Genomic DNA, 19,834 nt, shown 5'->3' with positions numbered 1-19,834 from the left:
TACTCTCTGAAATCCATTCTGAAATTCTGAAATAACCTCTGCCTACACACTACTCTCTGAAATTCTGTAACCTCTGCTCCAAGAGTGCTCTTCTTCTCCTTCTCCTGCAACTGCACAAGCATTTCGCTACACCCGCAATAACATCTGCCTACACACTACTAAATATGTGACCAATAAAAATGTGTTTGATTTGAAATCATAAAGACAACAACCTAAAAAAGACAACACACCTGTTTGATTTGAAATCCTCCTACTAAAGACAACACACCTGATTCCTCCTACTTCATAAAGACAACACACCTGATTCCTCCTACTTCATAAAGACAACACACCTGATTCCTCCTACTTTCATAAAGACAACACACCTGATTCCTCCTACTTCATAAAGACAACACACCTGATTCACTAAAAGACAACACACCTGATTCCTCCTACTAAAGACAACACACCTGAAAGACAACACACCTGATTCTTCCTACTTCATAAAGACAACACACCTGATTCCTCCTACTTCATAAAGACAACACACCTGATTCCTCCTACTTCATAAAGACAACACACCTGATTCCTCCTACTTCATAAAGACAACACACCTGATTCCTCCTACTTCATAAAGACAACACACCTGATTCATAAAGACAACACACCTGATTCCTCCTACTACATAAAGACAACACACCTGATTCCTCCTACTTCATAAAGACAACACACCTGATTCCTCCTACTACATAAAGACAACACACCTGATTCCTCCTACTTCATAAAGACAACACACCTGATTCCTCCTACTTCATAAAGACAACACACCTGATTCCTCCTACTTCATAAAGACAACACACCTGATTCCTCCTACTACATAAAGACAACACACCTGATTCCTCAACAAACCTGATTCCTCCTACTACATAAAGACAACACACCTGATTCCTCCTACTTCATAAAGACAACACACCTGATTCCTCCTACTTCATAAAGACAACACACCTGATTCCTCCTACTTCATAAAGACAACACACCTGATTCCTCCTACTTCATAAAGACAACACACCTGATTCCTCCTACTACATAAAGACAACACACCTGATTCCTCCTACTTCATAAAGACAACACACCTGATTCCTCCTACTTCATAAAGACAACACACCTGATTCCTCCTACTTCATAAAGACAACACACCTGATTCCTCCTACTACATAAAGACAACACACCTGATTCCTCCTACTTCATAAAGACAACACACCTGATTCCTCCTACTACATAAAGACAACACACCTCCTACTTACATAAAGACAACACACCTGATTCATAAAGACAACACACCTGATTCCTCCTACTACTCCTACTACATAAAGACAACACACCTGATTCCTCCTACTACATAAAGACAACACACCTGATTCCTCCTACTACATAAAGACAACACACCTGATTCCTCCTACTTCATAAAGACAACACACCTGATTCCTCCTTCCTCCTACTACATAAAGACAACACACCTGATTCCTCCTACTACATAAAGACAACACACCTGATTCTCCTACTTCATAAAGACAACACACCTGATTCCTCCTACTTCATAAAGACAACACACCCTGATTCCTCCTACTTCCAACACACCTGATTCTCCTACTACATAAAGACAACACACCTGATTCCTCCTACTACATAAAGACAACACACCTGATTCCTACTTCATAAAGACAACACACCTGACTTCATAAAGACAACACACCTGATTCCTCCTACTTCATAAAGACAACACACCTGATTCCTCCTACTACATAAAGACAACACACCTGATTCCTCCTACTACATAAAGACAACACACCTGATTCCTCCTACTTCATAAAGACAACACACCTGATTCCTCCTACTTTCATAAAAAGACAACACACCTGATTCCTCCTACTTCATAAAGACAACACACCTGATTCAACATAAAGACAACACACCTGATTCCTCCTACTTCATAAAGACAACACACCTGATTCCTCCTACTACATAAAGACAACACACCTGATTCCTCCTACTTCATAAAGACAACACACCTGATTCCTCCTACTTCATAAAGACAACACACCTGATTCCTCCTACTTCATAAAGACAACACACCTGATTCTTCCTACTTCATAAAGACAACACACCTGATTCTTCCTACTTCATAAAGACAACACACCTGATTCATTCTACTTCATAAAGACAACACACCTGATTCCTCCTACTTCATAAAGACAACACACCTGATTCCTCCTACTTGATTCACTAAAAAGACAACACACCTGATTCTTCCTACTACTGATTCCTCCTACTTCATAAAGACAACACACCTGATTCCTCCTACAAAAGACAACACACTGATTCCTCCTACTTCATAAAGACAACACACCTGAACTTCATAAAGACAACACACCTGATTCCTCCTACTTCATAAAGACAACACACCTGATTCTTCCTACTTCATAAAGACAACACACCTGATTCCTACTTCTAAAGACAACACACCTTCATCCTAAAAAGACAACACACCTGATTCCTCCTACTTCATAAAGACAACACACCTGATTCTTCCTACTTCATAAAGACAACACACCTGATTCTTCCTACTTCATAAAGACAACACACCTGATTCCTCCTACTTCATAAAGACAACACACCTGATTCTTCCTACTTCATAAAGACAACACACCTGATTCCTCCTACTTCATAAAGACAACACACCTGATTCTTCCTACTTCATAAAGACAACACACCTGATTCTTCCTACTTCATAAAGACAACACACCTGATTCCTCCTACTTCATAAAGACAACACACCTGATTCTTCCTACTTCATAAAGACAACACACCTGATTCCTCCTAAAGACAACACACCTGATTCACTTCAAAAGACAACACACCTGATTCTTCCTACTTCATAAAGACAACACACCTGATTCCTCTTCATAAAGACAACACACCTTTCACTAAAAGACAACACACCTGATTCTTCCTACTTCACCTAAAGACAACACACCTGATTCCTCCTACTTCATAAAGACAACACACCTGATTCCTCCTACTTCACAAAAGACAACACAAAGACAACACACCTGATTCCTCCTACTTCATAAAGACAACACACCTGATTCCTCCTACTACATAAAGACAACACACCTGATTCTTCCTACTTCATAAAGACAACACACCTGATTCATTCTACTTCATAAAAACAACACACCTGATTCCTCCTACTTCATAAAGACAACACACCCGATTCTTCCTACTTCATAAAAACAACACACCTGATTCATTCTACTTCATAAAGACAACAAACCTGATTCCTCCTACTACATAAAGACAACACACCCGATTCCTCCTACTACATAAAGACAACACACCTGATTCCTCCTACTTCATAAAGACAACACACCTGATTCCTCCTACTTCATAAAGACAACACACCTGATTCTTCCTACTTCATAAAGACAACACACCTGATTCCTCCTACTACATAAAGACAACAAACCTGATTCCTCCTACTTCATAAAGACAACCCAGCTGATTCTTCCTACTTCATAAAGACAACCCAGCTGATTCTTCCTCGTTTTGTGAGCCAGTCTCACGCTATCCGTACATAGGCGGTGACCTTGTTGATCCTCATCTAATGATAAATTCCTCCAATTCCTCCAATCCTCATCAACTGCTGGTAGATTGTTTTCTTTCTCCGATTGGATGTGTTGGCCTTGTGTGTCAAAGACAGTCTGTAAAAGAAGACCTATTGTAATGTGTCTGTTTGTTTTAGAGGTTTTTCATCTAGGACTTCCTCTCTCTCTATGTTCTGTGCATGTCCACTGGATTCTTCATTCACCTGGCATCTTATCTTAGGCCTAGTCACTGTGATACTAACACTGTGATTCATAGTATCATAAATACAGAAACGTACTCATGTCTCCACCCCTCCTCTCTCCTCCTCCTCCTCCTCCTCCTCCCCCTTCCCTCTCCTCTTCCTCAGCCTGCAGTATCTCAGAGCTCAGTTCTCTCCATGAGGTGGATACAGGGTGTTTCCGTCAGTCTTACCGCCAGATACAGAAGAATGCCCTGCCAGCCATCCCTGACCACGACCGTGACCTGGAAGACATCCCTGACCTCCATCATCCCTCGTCCTCCTCTCAGACCCGTCGCCCCACACGCTACCAGCACCGCCGCAACCGCAGCATTGAGGAGGACCATCATCATGATAATAACAGCAGGTTTCCTGAAACGCCTTTAGACTGACTGTGTGTGGAGGGGAGTGGGGGTTGTGTGTGTGTGTGTCTTCATAGGGGTTGTGTGTGTCTTCATAGGGGTTGTGTGTGTGTGTGTGTCTTCATAGGGGTTGTGTGTGTGTGTGTGTGTGTGTGTGTGTGTGTGTGTGTGTGTGTGTGTGTGTGTGTGTGTGTGTGTGTGTGTGTGTGTGTGTGTGTGTGTCTTCATAGGGGTGTGTGTGTGTGTGTCTTCATAGGGGTTGTGTGTGTGTGTGTGTGTGTGTGTGTGTGTGTGTGTGTCTTCATAGGGGTTGTGTGTGTGTGTGTGTGTGTGTGTGTGTGTGTGTGTGTGTGTGTGTGTGTCTTCATAGGGGTTGTGTGTGTGTGTGTCTTCATAGGGGTTGTGTGTGTGTGTGTGTTCTTCATAGGGGTTGTGTGTGTGTGTGTGTCTTCATAGGGGTTGTGTGTGTGTGTGTGTGTGTGTGTGTGTGTGTGTGTGTGTGTGTGTGTGTGTGTGTGTGTGTGTGTGTGTGTGTGGGGGTTGTGTGTGTGTGTGTGTGTGTGTGTGTGTGTCTTCATAGGGGTTGTGTGTGTGTGTGTGTGTGTGTCTTCATAGGGGTTGTGTGTGTGTGTGTGTGTGTGTGTGTGTTGTGTGTGTGTGTGTGTGTGTGTGTGTGTGTGTGTGTGTGTGTGTGTGTGTGTGTGTGTCTTCATAGGGGTTGTGTGTATGTGTGTGTGTGCGTTCTGCATGTTCTGAATGTTCTAAGTTCCTAATGAGATGTTATGTCCAGGTGGAACCCTCGTTCAGAGCACCTGCAGCGTAAGGCCTTCCTCCTGGGTGGGAAGTCAGGCTCTCTGGATGAGCTGGAGGAGTTTTCCCAGTGCTACAGACAGAGAGGCCCCAGGGAGGAGCTCACTGTCAGGGACATCAGAGACACCGACCAGGAGTACGAGAGACTGGAGCTGCGGGAACGAGAAGGTGACCGGGATAGGGATCGAGATCGGGAATACTGTCCGTCTTCTTACCGGGACAAGACGACGAAACGTGGTTACCGTGACAACAGAGATCGCGATGACCGCGCAGAGACTTGGCGAGAACGAGATCGCCAAGAGGATTGTCATGGAGATCGTCAGGGAAACCGACAACGCAGTCCGCCACCCTCGCCCAAGAAGAGACGGGGCACGTGGGACAACGAGTTGGAGCAGCGCCCCCCTAAACCCCCCGCCCCACCTCCCCCTCCTCGCCAGAGCCCCCGGGGGCGGGACTACGATGACGAACTCCTGAGCTCTCTTTTGGAGCGCAAGACCAGACGGGGTGGGGCCAGTGACAGTGGAGGTGATAGGGGCAGGGGAGGGGGGCGCAGCGAAGAGGACACGCCCTCAGACACACCCTCTAAGGGTTCTAAGGGTTCTAAGAAGAGCAGCGGCAGTGGCGGCGAGCGTCACCATAGCCGTTGTCCTAGCAACAGGGAGGTGGAGTTGGTATTAGACTCACGGGGAGAAGACTCTCTACCCCCGTACTGCCAGACTGCGTTAGAGCGGTTCAGAGCCGCTGAGCGCCCCTCCCCCTCCCCTCGCCCCTCCACCCATTCTTCCCGCCCCTCCAACGGAGGCTCCACCCATAGCCACGCCCATACCCTACAGCAGGAGAGCGGAGAGGAGCGGGATAAGCCCCGGAAAGTGGTGAGCTACATTTAGGGTACACCCAATATGGGTTCACTTCATCCACAGTAGAAATACACTGGAGAGATACTGTACTATAGTTGAGACTACTTATTCAGGGCAAAGATATCCCTATGCTCATACAGTACTGTCGCTAAGACTGCTTAAAGGGATACTTCAGGATTTTGTCAATGAATCCCTTTATCTACTTCACCAGAGTAAGATTAACTTGTGGATACCATTTTTGTCTCTGCGTGCAGTTTGAATGAAGATGCTAACTAGCGTTAGCACAATGACTGGACGTCTATGGTAACTGCTAGCAACACAAGTTAGCATTGGTTTGCAAAACTACTGAATGCAGAGACATAAAATTGGTATCCATGAGTTAATCTGACTGGGGAAGTAGATAAAGGGCTTCATTGCCAAAATCCCCAAGTATCCCTTTAAGGTAAGACAAGAGATAAGCTTATGCTCATCTTTCTCAGGTATGGAGGCTCACCTTAACAGATATACTGTGACTCAGGTGAGAAAGGAATCTGTTTTAGAAGTCATTGCACCTGTGCCTCTTAGCCAGAGAGATAAGCAGAATCAGACCATAATATGAAAAGCTGGAAAACTATCGTCAAGATCTGAACCTGAACCACTTTGCTTAACTTTTATATCGTTCCATTCTGCTATTTATTTTGGGGGAGGAGGGTTTCTTATTCCCTGGGTTTGTTTTTCTAATCTAATGGTTTACAACTGTGTTTATATTGACTTTTATGGATTTAACTCCATTTGTCTGCAATCAGTTACAATTAAAAAGGCACAGGTGATTAGATATCACATTTGTTCAACTTAACATATTGACTACCACTACTACAACTACTACTACTACTACTACTACTACCACTACTACAACTACTACCACTACTACTACCACTACCACGACCACTACTACTACCACTACTATTACCACTACTACTACCACTACTTGGCTAATGCCAGCGTTGTGTTCAGCTTTCTAACATTTTTTTTTACCTCAGTTGAAATGGCAGAGCCAGGTGAAATCTCTTTGTAACCTTTGTGCCCCCAATGTGACCCCAGAGCCTGACCTCACTTGTCCTTCGTATTCTGCCTGCTTGCTGCCCCTCAGCCAACTAACTGACACAGCTTAGCTTGCTGCTCCTCTCCCAACTAACTGACAGAGCTGGGCTTGCTGCTCCTCTCCCAACTAACTGACAGAGCTGGGCTTGCTGCCCCTCTCCCAACTAACTGACAGAGCTGGGCTTGCTGCTCCTCTCCCAACTAACTGACAGAGCTGGGCTTGCTGCCCCTCTCCCAACTAACTGACAGAGCTGGGCTTGCTGCTCCTCTCCCAACTAACTGACAGAGCTGGGCGTGCTGCTCCTCTCCCAACTAACTGACAGAGCTGGGCTTGCTGCTCCTCTCCCAACTAACTGACAGAGCTGGGCTTGCTGATCCTCTCCCAACTAACTGACAGAGCTGGGCTTGCTGCCCCTCTCCCAACTAACTGACAGAGCTGGGCTTGCTGCTCCTCTCCCAACTAACTGACAGAGCTGGGCTTGCTGCTCCTCTCCCAACTAACTGACAAAGCTGGGCTTGCTGCTCCTCTCCCAACTAACTGACAGAGCTGAGCTTGCTGCTCCTCTCCCAACTAACTGACAGAGCTGGGCTTGCTGCTCTTCTCCCAACTAACTAACAGAGCTGGGCCTGCTGGGCCTGCTGCCCCTCTCCCAACTAACTGACAGAGCTGGGCTTGCTGCTCCTCTCCCAACTAACTGACAGAGCTGGGCTTGCTGCTCTTCTCCCAACTAACTGACAGAGCTTGGCTTGCTGCTCTTCTCCCAACTAACTGACAGAGCTTGGCTTGTTGCTCCTCTCCCAACTAACTGACAGAGCTGGGCTTGCTGCTCTTCTCCCAACTAACAGACAGAGCTGGGCTTGCTGCTCTTCTCCCAACTAACAGACAGAGCTGGGCTTGCTGCTCCTCTCCCAACTAACTGACAGAGCTGGGCTTGCTGCTCCTCTCCCAGCTAACTGACAGAGCTTGGCTTGCTGCTCTTCTCCCAACTAACTGACAGAGCTTGGCTTGCTGCTCCTCTCCCAACTAACTGACAGAGCTGGGCTTGCTGCTCCTCTCCCAACTAACTGACAGAGCTGGGCTTGCTGCTCCTCTCCCAACTAACTGACAGAGCTGGGCTTGCTGCTCCTCTCCCAAATAACTGACAGAGCTGGGCTTGCTGCTCCTCTCCCAACTAACTGACAGAGCTGGGCTTGCTGCTCTTCTCCTAACTAACTGACAGAGCTGGGCTTGCTGCTCCTCTCCCAACTAACTGACAGAGCTGGGCTTGCTGCCCCTCTCCCAACTAACTGACAGAGCTGGGCTTGCTGCCCCTCTCCCAACTAACTGACAGAGCTGGGCTTGCTGCTCCTCTCCAAACTAACTGACAGAGCTGGGCTTGCTGCCCCTCTCCCAACTAACTGACAGAGCTGGGCTTGCTGCCCCTCTCCCAACTAACTGACAGAGCTGGGCTTGCTGCTCCTCTCCCAACTAACAGACAGAGCTGGGCTTGCTGCCCCTCTCCCAACTAACTGACAGAGCTTGGCTGAGACGAGCGGGGTCTTTTCAACGTTACACTGGGCCAAATGAGCACAAAGCACAGCTTCCATCACTCTGCACACACGTGACTAACGTGAAGCTCTCTTGCTGTTTTCTTTTAACAGAGCACTCTTCTTAGCAGAGATTCTCTCATAGTTTGATGCCTGGAGAGGACACATACAGACACTGGGAAAGACACTGGGAATCATCCTCTACCCCCCCATCACCCCACCCTGGGGATCATCCTCTACCCCCCCCCATCACCCCACACTGGGGATCATCCTCTACCCCCCCATCACCCCACACTGGGGAGGAGAGAACCCCATGGAGAGGTCAGTGACCAGCAGAGGGAATGGCTACCTCTGACTGACAGGCAGTACATCCACTGGACTGACCATGGCACAGGGCGTGGGACGGTCTGATCAGGCTTCAGATACACATCAATCACCATGACCTAAGAAGAAGAGTAATGTTCAGGGCTGTGACAAAGACCTCTGGATGCACAGGACAAATAGCACTGTGTGTGTGTGTATTGGTGGATGTGTGTATTGGTGTGTGCGTGTGAGACGAAGTATGGTGCTTATTCCTGTCTGCTCTTTTGTGTGTCAGAGTGAATAGTTTCTCCATCTCCCTGTCTTCTCCATTCTATTCTCCTCTCTCACTAACAACACACACTGAATGACGATGTCATTCCGGAGTTTCTGCCACTGCCACCTCTACACAGTGCAACGCTCTCTCTGTGAAGTCGCTGAATGATGATGTCACTCTGGAGTTTCTGCCACTGCCTGCACCACCACCACTGCCCAGTCACGGTGGAAGACCGCCGTTGACACAACGTTTGGATTCTGTAGTGTGGATGGTGTGGATCCCCCGTACCATTGTGTTTTTCAGAGCCATTGTAAAGCACCTGTTGGCCTTGTTTGGCCTTGACTCTGTGGATAGAGGACACAGTGTTTCTAAATCATTGTGTTTAATGCAATGATACAATGTGGGTTATACCCAGTAAGTTTGGACTAGAGGGTACTACTAACAGAGCCGGGGAGAGAAACTGGAACTTTAGGGACGGCAGGTAGCTTAGCGGTTAAGAGCGAAAGGTCAGTGGTTCAAATCCCCGAGCCGACTAGGTGAAAAGAAATGTGTTGATGTGCCCTTGAGCAAGGCACTTAACCCTAATCGCTCCTGTAAGTCGCTCTGGATAAGAGCGTCTGCTAAATGACGTATATGTACTGGGTTGTGATTGTGTGCCATCTGTCCTTCCAAGACTGTATTGGTTTGTAATAGTTTTATACATAGTTTATCAACTCTGCCTGTCTCTGTGATGAGTCATGTTGTGATTATGTGCCATCTGTCCTTCCAAGACTGTATTGGTTTATAATAGTTTTATTCATAGTTTATCAACTCTGCCTGTCTCTGTGATGAGTCATGTTGTGATTACAAAGCAGTAAATGATTGTGCAAGTGGAACTGAAAGCACTTGTGGGTATGTCTGTGTGTGTTTAAGATACGATAACCAAGGTGTGTTTAGTTTTCTTATCATTGTTGTGTAAACCGCTAAACACACAACTTTATCTCCACTCATTAGCACTTACACACACACACACACACACACACACACACACACACACACACACACACACACACACACACACACACACTGGCTATCAACTTACCACAGCTCTTTCTTACGCCTGAAAAACTTGTAGAAGAATTTGTTACAATTGTTCATGTTTAGTGTTGTTTTTTTCCACTTCTTTCAGTGTAGTTATTGTTCATAGCTTTTGTGCTTTTCTATGTTATTTTCTTTCTATGCTTGTTCTATGTCATCGTGTTCCTGTGTGTCAATGAGACGGTTGTTTCACAGCCCAGCTCCCTGTCTGTCAATGAGACGTTGTTTCACTGAGTTGAAGTCATAGGCGACAGGCAACAATGGCTTTGTCTATTTATGATCATCACCAACTGACTGTTACTCTAAGAGATCTGGTAATCACTCACACACACACACACACACACACACACACACACACACACACACACACACACACACACACACACACACACACACACACACACACACACACACACAGTCTGAAAACAGACAGTATCTTGGAAAGTCCATGTTGGTGAACACTAAACTGTGGCAGGGTAGCCTAGTGGTTAGGGCGTTGGACGAGTAACCGAAAGGTTGCAAGTTCAAATCCCCGAGCTGACAAGGTACAAATCTGTCGTTCTGCCCCTGAACAGGCAGTTAACCCACTGTTCCAAGGCCGTCATTGAAAATAAGAATTTGTTCTTAACTGACTTGCCTAGTTAAATAAAAGGTAAAATAAATAAACACTTAAGTTGTATTTCTCCTTTAGGTTACCTTGTTATAATAAATTATACAATAACTGGGGCTTTTTGCAATAACACTTACCGTCCGTTACAAACGAATGCCTAATGAACTATTTATCATTTAACTCCAGAGACGCAGTTTAACCACAGCCTTTACCTCAAATACTGTTGACCAGACAGCTTCAATCTCATTCAATAAAGTCTACTTAATCTACACATCTTCTCCACTGTGTTGTGTTTTTACGGTAGTAAAGTATGTATTGTAAATCACTGTAGTAAAGTATGTCTTATAAATCACTGTAGTAAAGTATGTCTTATAAATCACTGTAGTAAAGTATGTCTTATAAATCACTGTAGTAAAGTATGTCTTATAAATCACTGTAGTAAAGTATGTCTTATAAATCACTGTAGTAAAGTATGTCTTATAAATCACTGTAGTAAAGTATGTCTTATAAATCACTGTAGTAAAGTATGTCTTATAAATCACTGTAGTAAAGTATGTCTTATAAATCACTGTAGTAAAGTATGTCTTATAAATCACTGTAGTAAAGTATGTCTTATAAATCACTGTATGTAAAATCACTGTAGTAAAGTATGTCTTATAAATCACTGTAGTAAAGTATGTCTTATAAATCACTGTAGTAAAGTATGTCTTATAAATCACTGTAAATCATAAATCACTGTAGTAAAGTATGTCTTATAAATCACTGTAGTAAAGTATGTCTTATAAATCACTGTCTTATAAATCACTGTAGTAAAGTATGTCTTATAAATCACTGTAGTAAAGTATGTCTTATAAATCACTGTAGTAAAGTATGTCTTATAAATCACTGTAGTAAAGTATGTCTTATAAATCACTGTATGTCTTATAAATCACTGTAGTAAAGTATGTCTTATAAATCACTGTAGTAAAGTATGTCTTATAAATCACTGTAGTAAAGTATGTCTTATAAATCACTGTAGTAAAGTATGTCTTATAAATCACTGTAGTAAAGTATGTCTTATAAATCACTGTAGTAAAGTATGTCTTATAAATCACTGTAGTAAAGTATGTCTTATAAATCACTGTAGTAAAGTATGTCTTATAAATCACTGTAGTAAAGTATGTCTTATAAATCACTTAAAGTAAAAATCACTGTAGTAAAGTATGTCTTATAAATCACTGTAGTAAAGTATGTCTTATAAATCATAAATCACTGTAGTAAAGTATGTCTTATAAATCACTGTAGTAAAGTATGTCTTATAAATCACTGTAGTAAAGTATGTCTTATAAATCACTGTAGTAAAGTATGTCTTATAAATCACTGTAGTAAAGTATGTCTTATAAATCACTGTAGTAAAGTATGTCTTATAAATCACTGTAGTAAAGTATGTCTTATAAATCACTGTAGTAAAGTATGTCTTATAAATCACTGTAGTAAAGTATGTCTTATAAATCACTGTAGTAAAGTATGTCTTATAAATCAAATCATAAATCACTGTAGTAAAGTATGTCTTATAAATCACTGTAAAAGTCTTATAAATCACTGTAGTAAAGTATGTCTTATAAATCACTCATGTCTTATAAATCACTGTAGTAAAGTATGTCTTATAAATCACTGTAGTAAAGTATGTCTTATAAATCACTGTAGTAAAGTATGTCTTATAAATCACTGTAGTAAAGTATGTCTTATAAATCACTGTAGTAAATCTTATAAATCACTGTAGTAAAGTATGTCTTATAAATCACTGTAGTAAAGTATGTCTTATAAATCACTGTAGTAAAGTATGTCTTATAAATCACTGTAGTAAAGTATGTCTTATAAATCACTGTAGTAAAGTATGTCTTATAAATCACTGTAGTAAAGTATGTCTTATAAATCACTGTGTAGTAATAAATCACTGTAGTAAAGTCTTATAAATCACTGTAGTAAAGTATGTCTTATAAATCACTGTAGTAAAGTATGTCTTATAAATCACTGTAGTAAAGTATGTCTTATAAATCACTGTAGTAAAGTATGTCTTATAAATCACTGTAGTAAAGTATGTCTTATAAATCACTGTAGTAAAGTATGTCTTATAAATCACTGTAGTAAAATCACTGTAGTAAAGTATGTCTTATAAATCACTGTAGTAAAGTATGTCTTATAAATCACTGTAGTAAAGTATGTCTTATAAATCACTGTAGTAAAGTATGTCTTATAAATCACTGTAGTAAAGTATGTCTTATAAATCAAGTAAAGTATGTCTTATAAATCACTGTAGTAAAGTATGTCTTATAAATCACTGTAGTAAAGTATGTCTTATAAATCACTGTAAATCACTGTAGTAAAGTATGTCTTATAAATCACTGTAGTAAAGTATGTCTTATAAATCACTGTAGTAAAGTATGTCTTATAAATCACTGTAGTAAAGTATGTCTTATAAATCACTGTAGTAAAGTAATAAATCACTGTAGTAAAGTATGTCTTATAAATCAAATCACTGTAGTAAAGTATGTCTTATAAATCACTGTAGTAAAGTATGTCTTATAAATCACTGTAGTAAAGTATGTCTTATAAATCACTGTAGTAAAGTATGTCTTATAAATCACTGTAGTAAAGTATGTCTTATAAATCACTGTAGTAAAGTATGTCTTATAAATCACTGTAGTAAAGTATGTCTTATAAATCACTGTAGTAAAGTATGTCTTATAAATCACTGTAGTAAAGTATGTCTTATAAATCACTGTAGTAAAGTATGTCTTATAAATCACTGTAGTAAAATCATGTCTTATAAATCACTGTAGTAAAGTATGTCTTATAAATCACTGTAGTAAAGTATGTCTTAAAATCACTGTAGTAAAGTATGTCTTATAAATCACTGTAGTAAAGTATGTCTTATAAATCACTGTAGTAAAGTATGTCTTATAAATCACTGTAGTAAAGTATGTCTTATCACTGTAGTAAAGTAGTAAAGTCTTATAAATCACTGTAGTAAAGTATGTCTTATAAATCACTGTAAAGTATGTCTTATAAATCACTGTAGTAAAGTATGTCTTATAAATCACTGTAGTAAAGTATGTCTTATAAATCACTGTAGTAAAGTATGTCTTATAAATCACTGTAGTAAAGTATGTCTTATAAATCACTGTAGTAAAGTATGTATTATAAATCACTGTAGTAAAGTATGTCTTATAAATCACTGTAGTAAAGTATGTCTTATAAATCACTGTAGTAAAGTATGTCTTATAAATCACTGTAGTAAAGTATGTCTTATAAATCACTGTAGTAAAGTATGTCTTATAAATCACTGTAGTAAAGTATGTCTTATAAATCACTGTAGTAAAGTATGTCTTATAAATCACTGTAGTAAAGTATGTCTTGTAAATCATTGTAGTAAAGTATGTCTTATAAATCACTGTAGTAAAGTATGTCTTGTAAATCATTGTAGTAAAGTATGTCTTATAAATCACTGTAGTAAATGTAAATCACTGTAGTAAAGTATGTCTTATAAATCTTATAAATCACTGTAGTAAAAAGTACTGTATAAAGTATGTAAAATCACTGTAGTAAAGTATGTATAAATCACTGTAAATCACTGTAGTAAAGTATGTCTTATAAATCACTGTAGTAAAGTATGTCTTATAAATCATGTCTTATAAATCACTGTAGTAAAGTATGTCTTATAAATCACTGTAGTAAAGTATGTCTTATAAATCACTGTAGTAAAGTATGTCTTAAATCAAATCACACTGTAGTAAAGTATGTCTTAAATCAAAAAGTATGTCACACTGTAGTAAAGTATGTCTTATAAATCACTGTAGTAAAGTATGTATTGTAAATCACTGTAGTAAAGTATGTATTGTAAATCACTGTAGTAAAGTATGTCTTATAAATCACTGTAGTAAAGTATGTCTTATAAATCACTGTAGTAAAGTATGTCTTATAAATCACTGTAGTAAAGTATGTCTTATAAATCACTGTAGTAAAGTATGTCTTATAAATCACTGTAGTAAAGTATGTATTGTAAATCACTGTAGTAAAGTATGTATTGTAAATCACTGTAGTAAAGTATGTCTTATAAATCACTGTAGTAAAGTATGTCTTATAAATCACTGTAGTAAAGTATGTCTTATAAATCACTGTAGTAAAGTATGTCTTATAAATCACTGTAGTAAAGTATGTCTTATAAATCACTGTAGTAAAGTATGTCTTATAAATCACTGTAGTAAAGTATGTATTGTAAATCACTGTAGTAAAGTATGTCTTATAAATCACTGTAGTAAAGTATGTCTTATAAATCACTGTAGTAAAGTATGTCTTATAAATCATAAATCTGTAGTAAAGTATGTCTTATAAATCACTGTAGTAAAGTATGTCTTATAAATCACTGTAGTAAAGTATGTCTTATAAATCACTGTAGTAAAGTATGTCTTATAAATCACTGTAGTAAAGTATGTCTTATAAATCACTGTAGTAAAGTAAAAATCACTGTAGTAAAGTATGTCTTATAAATCACTGTAGTAAAGTATGTCTTATCTTATAAAAATCACTGTAGTAAAGTATGTCTCACTGTAGTAAAGTATGTCTTATAAATCACTGTAGTAAAGTATGTCTTATAAATCACTGTAGTAAAGTATGTCTTATAAATCACTGTAGTAAAGTATGTCTTATAAATCACTGTAGTAAAGTATGTCTTATAAATCACTGTAGTAAAGTATGTCTTATAAATCACTGTAGTAAAGTATGTCTTATAAATCACTGTAGTAAAGTATGTCTTATAAATCACTGTAGTAAAGTATGTCTTATAAATCACTGTAGTAAAGTATGTCTTATAAATCACTGTAGTAAAGTATGTATTGTAAATCACTGTAGTAAAGTATGTATTGTAAATCACTGTAGTAAAGTATGTCTTATAAATCACTGTAGTAAAGTATGTCTTATAAATCACTGTAGTAAAGTATGTCTTATAAATCACTGTAGTAAAGTATGTCTTATAAATCACTGTAGTAAAGTATGTCTTATAAATCACTGTAGTAAAGTATGTATTGTAAATCACTGTAGTAAAGTATGTCTTATAAATCACTGTAGTAAAGTATGTCTTATAAATCACTGTAGTAAAGTATGTCTTATAAATCACTGTAGTAAAGTATGTCTTATAAATCACTGTAGTAAATTATGTCTTATAAATCACTGTAGTAAAGTATGTCTTGTAAATCATTGTAGTAAAGTATGTCTTATAAATCACTGTAGTAAAGTATGTCTTGTAAATCATTGTAGTAAAGTATGTCTTATAAATCACTGTAGTAAAGTATGTCTTATAAATCACTGTAGTAAAGTATGTCTTATAAATCACTGTAGTAAAGTATGTCTTGTAAATCATTGTAGTAAAGTATGTCTTATAAATCATTGTAGTAAAGTATGTATTGTAAATCACTGTAGTAAAGTATGTCTTGTAAACTGTGGTATGTTTTATAAACTATTTGTGAATCAACAATGTAGTTCTTATGAAGACTATATGAATGCTCTAGAAAGTCTTAATATAAGTGGGTCAGTTAGTTGTTCTGTTTTCTGATACACATGTCCTCTGTTGTGTCTGAGGCGCTGGATTGTTTCCGCCCGGCGACTCATGATGTGGCTTGGGGTTGGGAGGTTGGGGAGGGGCTGACCACTCAGCTCAGGGTTGTATGTGAGGAATGTGGTTGAGCAAGTCCTTCCTAGGCCTGAGAGTCTGAGCTTACACACACGCTAGCCTGAGGGGAGTGATGACATCACTTCTATGAGAGGATAACAACAACTATGTCAGATAACAACAACTATGTCAGATAACAACAACTATGTCAGATAGATAACAACAACTATGTCAGATAACAACAACTATGTCAGATAGATAACAACAACTATGTCAGATAACAACAACTATGTCAGATAACAACAACTATGTCAGATAACAACAACTATGTCAGATAACAACAACTATGTCAGATAGATAACAACAACTATGTCAGATAACAACAACTATGTCAGATAGATAACAACAACTCTGTCAGATAACAACAACTATGTCAGATAGATAACAACAACTATGTCAGATAACAACAACTATGTCAGATAACAACAACTATGTCAGATAACAACAACTATGTCAGATAACAACAACTATGTCAGATAACAACAACTATGTCAGATAACAACAACTATGTCAGATAGATAACAACAACTCTGTCAGATAACAACAACTATGTCAGATAGATAACAACAACTCTGTCAGATAACAACAACTCTGTCAGATAACAACAACTATGTCAGATAACAACAACTATGTCAGATAACAACAACTCTGTCAGATAACAACAACTCTGTCAGATAACAACAACTCTGTCAGATAACAACAACTCCGTCAGATAACAACAACTCTGTCAGATAACAACAAATATGTCAGATAGATAACAACAACTATGTCAGATAACAACAACTATGTCAGATAACAACAACTATGTCAGATAGATAACAACAACTCTGTCAGATAACAACAACTATGTCAGATAACAACAACTATGTCAGATAGATAACAACAACTCTGTCAGATAACAACAACTCTGTCAGATAGATAACAACAACTCTGTCAGATAACAACAACTCTGTCAGATAACAACAACTCTGTCAGCTAGATAACAACAACTCTGTCAGATAACAACAACTATGTCAGATAGATAACAACAACTCTGTCAGATAACAACAACTATGTCAGATAGATAACAACAACTATGTCAGATAGATAACAACAACTATGTCAGATAGATAACAACAACTCTGTCAGATAGATAACAACAACTCTGTCAGATAACAACAACTATGTCAGATAGATAACAACAACTATGTCAGATAACAACAACTATGTCAGATAGATAACAACAACTATGTCAGATAGATAACAACAACTATGTCAGATAGATAACAACAACTATGTCAGATAGATAACAACAACTATGTCAGATAGATAACAACAACTATGTCAGATAGATAACAACAACTATGTCAGATAACAACAACTATGTCAGATAACAACAACTCTGTCAGATAGATAACAACAACTCTGTCAGATAACAACAACTCTGTCAGATAACAACAACTATGTCAGATAACAACAACTATGTCAGATAGATAACAACAACTATGTCAGATAACAACAACTATGTCAGCTAGATAACAACAACTATGTCAGATAACAACAACTATGTCAGATAACAACAACTATGTCAGATAACAACAACTATGTCAGATAACAACAACTATGTCAGATAACAACAACTCTGTCAGATAGATAACAACAACTCTGTCAGCTAGATAACAACAACTCTGTCAGATAGATAACAACAACTCTGTCAGCTAGATAACAACAACTCTGTCAGATAGATAACAACAACTCTGTCAGCTAGATAACAACAACTCTGTCAGATAGATAACAACAACTCTGTCAGCTAGATAACAACAACTCTGTCGGATCGATAACAACAACTCTGTCAGATAGATAACAACAACTCTGTCAGTTACACCCGTAGCACACAAGGGGTCTGGTTCCTGGACACAGAAGCAGCATGCTTTTAGTCTAGGACTAAGCCCAAACTGGTTCCGGGAAACTGGTCCAAGAAGTCAAACCGCTTCGGAGGTTTTATTTCCATTACAAATAATAACATCTGGTCCATATTGGAAACCCAGGGACAGGATACAACTGAGTACTGAGTAGGAAAGATAGAGTAGCTGCTGTCATCCTCTGTGGATGAGAATACAATAGCAGGAAACCACCAGTGGTAAAGCTGGGCAGGTGCAGAGTAGAGTGGGTGTGCTCATGGGAGAGAAACAATCTGTTAAGGAATTCCTACATCCACATACCTTACCTACACAGACAGAGACACAGACGTTTGCAAGCATGCAAGCATGCACGCACAAAAACACACACACACACTTCCATTTGTGGACATTGTCTATGAGTACTACTAAGTGGTGTAGTGAGAGTGGTTGGTTGGCCTGGGTGAGAGACAGGGAGTGCATCTCAAATGGCACTCTACTTCCTATATAGTGCACTACTTTTGACCAGGGCAAATGGCACCCTACTTCCTATATAGTGCACTACTTTTGACCAGGGCAAATGGCAACCAATCCCCTGTATAGTGCACTACTTTTTACTGGGGCAAATGGCACCCAATCCCCTGTATAGTGCACTACTTTTTACTGGGGCAAATGGCACCCTATTCCCTACATAGTAAATTATTTTTGACCAGAGCCCAAAAAGTATTGCACTACATAGGGAATATAGGATGCCATTTTGGGGCAACCTGGCTCTGCCCTAAGTCCTGTTGTCTCCTCAGAGTTGAACAAGCAGCCTGTCGGTCCCCGGCTGGGGGGAACCAGAGGGCCGCTGGCTCTGCTCTGAGACCTGTTGGCCCCCGGCTGGGGGGAACCAGGGGGCCGCTGGCTCTGCTCTGAGACCTGTTGGCCCCCGGCTGGGGGGGGAACCAGGGGGCCGCTGGCTCTGCTCTGAGACCTGTTGGTCCCCGGCTGGGGGGGGAACCAGGGGGCCGCTGGCTCTGCTCTGAGACCTGTTGGCCCCAGGCTGGGAGGGAACCAGGGGGCCGCTGGCTCTGCTCTGAGACCTGTTGGCCCCAGGCCTGTGGGGCTTTATAGGCTTTACATTCACATGGTAATGTTCTGGGGTCGCATGCTTTGTCCATTGGGAAACTATGTTCACAGGGCACTAAAACACTGCTAAGAGGTTTACACAAGACAGTGCCAGATAACACACAAAACGGGAGGGAGGGAGAAAGAAGGGGAGGGAGGGAGAAAGAAGGGGAGGGAGAGAGAAAGAAGGGGAGGGAGGGAGAAAGAAGGGGAGGGAGAGAGAAAGAAGGGGAGGGAGGGAGAAAGAAGGGGAGGGAGAGAGAAAGAAGGGGAGGGAGAGAGAAAGAAGGGGAGGGAGAGAGAAAGAAGGGGAGGGAGAGAGAAAGAAGGGGAGGGAGAGAGAAAGAAGGGGAGGGAGGGAGAAAGAAGGGGAGGGAG

General features: G+C 40.2%; 1 protein-coding gene and 1 long non-coding RNA gene across 5 annotated transcripts in view; one reads left to right on the top strand and one right to left on the bottom strand.

Annotated features, from left to right (window-relative positions):
• The window catches only part of LOC118380752 (immunoglobulin-like domain-containing receptor 2), a 49,329-nt gene extending 38,296 nt beyond the window's left edge, over positions 1–11,033 (top strand). For 3 of the 4 annotated variants that reach the window (XM_052500314.1, XM_052500315.1, XM_052500312.1), the window contains 3 exons: positions 3,992–4,229; positions 5,015–5,906; positions 8,613–11,033. In XM_052500314.1, coding sequence (XP_052356274.1) covers positions 3,992–4,229; positions 5,015–5,906; positions 8,613–8,648 — 1,166 coding nt within the window. In that variant the 3' untranslated portion in view covers positions 8,649–11,033. Of the gene's footprint in view, positions 1–3,991; positions 4,230–5,014; positions 5,907–6,370; positions 6,409–8,612 lie in introns of all 4 variants that reach the window. The other variant, XM_052500313.1, reaches the window with a different exon arrangement.
• On the bottom strand, positions 471–3,970 carry LOC127916957 (uncharacterized). The gene is made up of 6 exons (XR_008096726.1): positions 3,314–3,970; positions 2,591–2,846; positions 1,953–2,240; positions 921–1,240; positions 648–871; positions 471–593 (listed from the first exon to the last, which is right to left on the bottom strand). It is a non-coding gene; the product is annotated as an uncharacterized LOC127916957 (long non-coding RNA).
• Positions 11,034–19,834: the final 8,801 nt, after the last annotated feature.

Source organism: Oncorhynchus keta, unplaced genomic scaffold (assembly GCF_023373465.1).
Source record: "Oncorhynchus keta strain PuntledgeMale-10-30-2019 unplaced genomic scaffold, Oket_V2 Un_contig_1034_pilon_pilon, whole genome shotgun sequence".
NCBI classification, from domain to species: Eukaryota; Metazoa; Chordata; class Actinopteri; order Salmoniformes; family Salmonidae; genus Oncorhynchus; species Oncorhynchus keta.
Note: the sequence above shows the minus strand (reverse complement) of the source record. Positions and strands in the feature narration are given on the sequence as shown.